This window comes from Vigna unguiculata, chromosome 2 (assembly GCF_004118075.2).
Source record: "Vigna unguiculata cultivar IT97K-499-35 chromosome 2, ASM411807v1, whole genome shotgun sequence".
Classification (NCBI taxonomy): domain Eukaryota; kingdom Viridiplantae; phylum Streptophyta; class Magnoliopsida; order Fabales; family Fabaceae; genus Vigna; species Vigna unguiculata.
In genome coordinates this window covers 31,613,939-31,620,777 of record NC_040280.1, presented here as the reverse complement: position 1 = coordinate 31,620,777, position 6,839 = coordinate 31,613,939, and the positions used below count along the sequence as shown (strand labels likewise).

Sequence of the window (6,839 nt, the reverse complement as noted above, 5' to 3'; positions counted from 1 at the left end):
TGCTCCTCTAGCCACCACCACAGCAAGCACCACCATTCTTAACCATTCTCTCAACTTTCACTTGCAAAGCTTTTCATTGCTTAACAATGGCTGCTTCAACAATGGCTCTCTCTTCACCGTCATTGGCGGGCCAAGCAATCAAGCTTTCCCCCTCCACCCCTGACCTTTTCGGTGGAAGGATTTCCATGAGGAAAACAACCTCTAAGTCTGTTTCCTCTGGAAGCCCATGGTACGGCCCGGACCGTGTTAAGTACTTGGGCCCATTCTCTGGTGAGGCACCATCGTACCTCACCGGTGAATTCCCAGGTGACTATGGCTGGGATACTGCTGGGCTCTCCGCTGACCCAGAGACTTTTGCCAAAAACCGTGAACTTGAAGTCATCCACTCCAGATGGGCCATGTTGGGAGCCTTGGGCTGTGTTTTCCCCGAACTCTTGTCCCGTAATGGTGTCAAGTTCGGCGAGGCTGTGTGGTTTAAGGCTGGCTCTCAGATATTCAGTGAGGGTGGGCTTGACTACTTGGGCAATCCAAACCTGGTCCACGCACAGAGCATCCTTGCTATCTGGGCCTCTCAAGTTATCTTAATGGGTGCCGTTGAGGGTTACCGTATTGCCGGTGGGCCTCTCGGTGAGGTGACTGACCCAATTTACCCAGGTGGAAGCTTCGACCCATTGGGCCTTGCTGATGACCCAGAGGCTTTCGCTGAGTTGAAGGTGAAAGAACTGAAAAACGGTAGATTAGCCATGTTCTCCATGTTCGGTTTCTTTGTTCAAGCGATTGTTACCGGAAAGGGACCCCTGGAAAACCTCGCCGACCACCTTGCTGACCCAGTCAACAACAATGCTTGGGCATATGCTACAAACTTTGTCCCTGGAAAGTGAGAAAAAATAAATTAAATTAAATTAAAACAGTGAGAAACTACCACTGGAGTGTGACTTTCAAGTTTTTATGCAATGAAATATATATTGGATGCAAAAAATATGTCTTTTTTATATGTTTCGATCATTTCTGAATTTTGTATCCATTGTGTTTGTGCACATCATTCGCCAAGCTAATTAATAATCACCAAATGCATAATAATCGTTGAAGCGTCTCCACAACATTTACCAAATTAATAACAACATGGGACACGAATATATAAGAAAGCATTCAAGTACTTCACAGGCCTAGTATCTTGTTATTTGTATAGTTTGGTAGGAAAAAGGAAATAGTCCGAAGTTCAATTTTAATTGAGAAAAAACCTTGCGAAAGACTCCAAACTTCTCCTTTTGTGCTCTCAGCTTTAGGGCTTGCAAAGACAAGCTATCTTTAATTGTTCCTTAATTTTATTTTTGTATTATAAAATAAAATAAAAAATTCCTCATTTGAATTTGATCCATTGCAACATTCATTTAAGTGTAATCATAACATTTTAAAAACAAACATATCATATGTTTATAAATTTTCTATAATTAAAGAATCAAAATTGAAAAACGCTACATCTGCATACAAGAACAATTAAAATTAACAAAAAAAATTATACGGCTAATTAACAACTGTTAGAAGAGAAAAGCATAGAACACCAACAAATCAAAACTATTAATAATTTAAAATAAAGAAATATCTAGAATTATTATGAAATTTAGAATGTTTTTTATTAGTAAAATGTTTCACAGTAAAGTTTTAGTCAGAGAAACTCTTAGAAAATAGTCTACGTTCATTAACACTCTAATTACCTTATTTTGACTTTTTTTCAAACAAGAATATTTTAGTTTTTTTTTTTTTTTTTTTTTTTTACTTCTCACATCTTCATCTAACAAGTGGTTGAAGAAGTGGTTGAATCCCAGCCTCTTATTTCTAGGACTGAAATGAGCGTTGATTAAGTAAGATAATTTCTTAATCTTTTACGTGCAATATCGTCATATGTGTTCGTATTTTGTACTTTTTATAAAAATTTAAAATAAGTTTAATAAAATATATATAATTAATTTTAAAATAATTATTAAATATAAATTAGTAAAATAATTATTGAAAAAAATTATAGAATTGATATTTCGTTGGCTTCTAATTCATTAGCTTCACTTCGTAACTGTGATATTTTTTTTTCCATTTTGGCTTCACTAAAGTAGAAGGTCGAATGTTATAAGCTCCTAAGGTAAATTATTTTTTAATTATTCAAATATTTTGTAAAATTTATCATGCACCACTAATCTTATTTATTTTTTATTTTTCGTTGTCTAAGATAAATTGTAATTCGAGTTATAGTTTCGTTTATTGTTGTTATCAATGTTTTGTTCAATTTAAAATATGGCTTAGTTGAATATATGAGAAGGAGAGAACTTGTATCTAAGAAATGGGTGGTCGAACTTCGATATAAAGGTGTTTAATTCATCTTTTAATATAAATTTTTATGTTCTTAGTTAAAGGATATGATTTTTATATTGATTGAACTCTTTTTTCATACATTATATAGGTTTCGTGGTTGACATTTTTGCCGTGTGTGACGTTTGATATGAGAGATCTTCTTAAGTGTCGTCGAATGAAAGAAATTTTAAGAAATTGTAAGTTTTAAAGTAGTGTTTATTTGTTTAACAAAGACTTTAGTTAAGTAAGCGATACTTCTATTTTGATTCTTCAAAGTTTTAAATTGAAATAATCTGACTAATTTTCTATTTGTCAATTGTTTTTTAAGTGTTATGTGATACACACTATTTTAAGCTTGATTGAGTGCGAGACACTTGTAATGTGTGATAATTTCGAAATGGCTAATGAAATTCTACCATCAATCCATAAAGAGTATCATAAATTTTGGTCTGAAATATCTCCAATTAGTCAACAAAATTTATTTATTTTTTAATATTTTAATATAATTTAAATGAAAAACCATAAGAATTTAGTTTAAATTTTGTGGTTGGAGAAACATATAAAAATTTCCATCGAAAATGACAAAAACCTCACACATCCATGTGCTCTACCATTTATTCGTTGCACCACCACAATTTTTTTTTTCTCTGACGAATTGAATTTACTTTAATCCATGGACACAAACTAATGACATGAACCATAAATAAAGGAGAAAGCAACGTAACAACAACCTAGTCGGACTAAGTAAGAGAAAAGTAACAGTATACGTAACTTGTTAGAGAACCACTACAATTCAATAAAAATAAAATTTAATGATATAAAACCAGCTGCATTGTTATAATTTTACAGTCTAATATGTTATAATTTTATCATAACTAATTATTTAAATTTTAAAAAATAATTATTAAATTAGTAATCTAAAATACAGGGGAAAAAACGATATGTAATAAAAAACAAGTGATGAAATTCAAATTAGTAAATATTAAAATCTAAAAGCTGCTATATCTCAACTTGCAGGTTGTTGGAAAATACGAGTTTTTGTTGTACTAATGGAAGTACGGTTGGCCCACCTTAATTATGATCCTTTAAAGGTGGGGACTTCAACTTCCAACCTTAATTATTTTTTTTTAACTTTTATTAGAGCTCACAGTTAGGGATGGCAACGGGCGGGGCAGGGCGGGGACGGGTTTCGCTATCCCATATCCATCTTCGCATAAAAAATTCATCCCCATACCCAAACCCAACGGATATCAAACTTTTTTCCCATCCCCATCCCTACCGGGTAACGGGTATAATCTCGTACCCATACCCGTACCCGTGTTCTAACTACTTCAATATTAATTTTTATAAAAGAAAAAAACTTACAGTAAAGAAAACATAATATTATGAAATATTCAATATTAGGAGGATTTTCTTCGATGCCAAATACCTTAAAATAAATTATAATTGTTTACATTTTATATTAGAATACCAAATAAAATTTCATGTGAACCAAAACATTTGTTAAATTTGCAAACTACAACATTGATGAACTTAGTTGATAAAATTAAAAAATATTTCAAAAAATATAAAAGGAAAACAAATATTTAAATTAAAATATATTTTAAATGTTTGTTTACTTCAATTTTTTAAATTCTAATGAATATCTTTTTTATACACTAATAAAAGTTATAATATATCACTTGATCAAAATGACACAAAGAATAAATAATAAACATAATAATAAAAGGAAAACAAATATTCAAATTAAAATATATTTTAAATGTTTGTTTACTTCAATTTTTTAAATTATAATGAATCTCTTTTTTATACACTAATAAAAGTTATAATACATCACTTGATCAAAATGACACAAAGAACAAATAATAAACATAATAATAAAATTTTGACATAGATTTTGTATCTTTTGAACTTCAATATATGTTGGATAGTGACAAAAAAATATTCATAGCAATTACATTAAATTTTTATATTGTAGTAAATAAAAGTTATTTATACAATTAAAGTGGAAAAAATTACAGTATGATTAATAGTGAGTTATAAAATAACAAATAATTAGATAGAATATATCGAAATATTATTCTACATGATGAAAATAAACAATAAATAAAAATATTAAAAGACTAACAAATGTGTGTTTTAGAAATAATTTGAGAGACTATCGAAACAAATCGCACAAAGGAAATCAAATGTATAATTAAGGTATGATAAAATGAAAAATACCTTACAGAACTAATTATTAAATTATGTTTGAAGTGGTTAAAATTAAATAGAAATATCATTAGTGACCAAAAAATTTGTCATTAAATTACATATAAATTAGTAATTAAATTGGTCACTAAATCAAGTACAGATTCGATCATTGAATCGGTCACTAATTTAGTCATTGATTCAGACAATAAATCAACTACTACCACCAATGACGAAAAATAGTGACTGATATGGGTTACTGACTAAATCAGTCACCATTTCATGTTTTTCTTGTAGTGAATTATCTTATACTATTCCTAAATATCATTATATATATATATATATATATATATATATATATATATATAAAATTTTAACCACTTCAAACAGAATTTAAAGTGAAAAAATTACATTATGATTAATAATGAGTTATAAAATAAAAAATAATTAGATAGAATATATCAAAATATTATTCTACATGATGAAAATAAAAAAAATAAATAAAAATATTAAAAAACTAACAAATGTGTGTTTTAGAAATAATTTGAGAGACTATCGAAAAAAATCACACAAAGGAAATCAAATGTATAATTAAGGTATGATAAGACGAAAAATATCTTAGAGAATTAAGAAAACTTTTCAAATATTAACATATAATTAATGGTTGAAAAATAACGAAAATTATTTTAATGAAACAAAAGAGTTCTTCAAATTAAACAAAAATTAATAATAATAATAAGTAAATTTTTTTTTTTTATATTATCTTAAATTGAGAGTATAAACATTCTCATGTGAAAGAAAAATTTATAATAAATAAAAATATTAAAAAATAATATAAATATTCAAATGTGAGGCATAATTTTTTTTTTAATTAACATACATCATTTTAACATAATTACATAAAGGTTATGATAAGATAAAAAATATATTGGAGATGAGAATGAGTTTCATGACAAATGAAATAATTAAAAGAAATAAAAAATAGAAAAAAAAATATATATATAGGGGTTACTTGATTAATTGTGAATATTTTAATAATTTAAACGAGAATGGAGATATGGCGGGGACGGGTATTATGGCGGGTATATGTACATCCCCATATCCATCCCCATACCCAACTGAAAAAGTCGGGGATTCCCCATACCCATACCCGTACCCAGTCAATGCGGGGATTCCCCGTCAAAACGGGGACGGGTTCGGGCAATACCCACAGGGATGGGTTTATTTGTCATCTCTAATAATCATCCCTACCTTCGATCTCTGGATACTGTTACATTATTTAGGTTTTTCAATATAAGTTAATGGATGATTTTATTTAAAAAATAATTTGGTGGTTAAATATACTAACTATAAACTTAACAACTATTTGATATTTTAAAATATTGACTACATAGATCAATGTTCATTTATATAAATGATTTAATTTTTTATTTCATATAGATATATAATTATAAATGATGAATCTATGACAAAATTCTAGCAAAAATTAGATAAAATAGGACTGTCGCTGCAATTTTATGTAACGAGTTACAGTTATTATTGTAGATAGTTATGTATTCGGTTAATAGATTATTTTACTAAAATCAATTATTAAATATGGTAATTATAAACAGGTTGTGAATGAAAAATGGAAATTGGGAAGTGAAAATAGGTTGACAATTGCAGTTTTGTAAGATTGAAGGTTTTGTGATCAAATATCACCAACGAAACAACGAAATAGGTTCGGAATAAATTTTGATCAAGAAAAATGAAAATTAAATTGCAAAGAAGAACGCAGGCAATCTCGTTGAGAAATAACTTTTTGTAAATAAAGGCGTTATTGCGTGTTTGTGTATATATTTTTTTAATATGTATAAACTTATATCAGTAATAAATGATATTGTAATATTATTAAATTAATAAATAAAATAAAATCATATTTATAAAATATAAAATAAAATATATAGAAAAATAATTATTGATAAATAGGAAAAAAATAATTTTATAAAAATACATAAAAATAACTATTAATTTTAAAAAATTTAATAAATAATTATATGATGAAAGTTAAAGTTGAAATTATAAGATAAAAATAACTATTAATTTTAAAAAATTTAATAAATAATTATATGACGAAAGTTAAAGTTGAAATTATAAGATATAGATGGATAATTTTTTTTTTTATATATAGTCATAAATGAAAGTGAAAAAAAAGAAATAAAAAAATATCTTCTCCCCAGGGCATACTTAGAATGCAAGAAAAGTTGGGAATGTAATCAATGATTACATTTTCTTTAAATAAAGAAGAATCAAAAGAAAATGAAAAA

The 6,839-nt window shown here is 27.6% G+C and overlaps 1 protein-coding gene across 1 annotated transcript; it reads left to right on the top strand.

Moving 5' to 3' along the window:
• LOC114174151 (chlorophyll a-b binding protein of LHCII type 1-like) lies at window positions 1–1,000 on the top strand. The gene has a single exon (XM_028058927.1). The coding sequence runs from the start codon at window positions 87–89 to the stop codon at window positions 879–881; it is 795 nt and encodes a 264-aa protein (XP_027914728.1). The 5' UTR covers window positions 1–86; the 3' UTR covers window positions 882–1,000.
• The last annotated feature ends 5,839 nt before the right edge of the window (window positions 1,001–6,839 follow it).

What these genes read in the sequence shown, in the direction of transcription:
- LOC114174151 (XM_028058927.1), top strand. Translation starts at nt 87, where the DNA reads ATGGCTGCTTCAACAATGGCTCTCTCTTCACCGTCATTGGCGGGCCAA.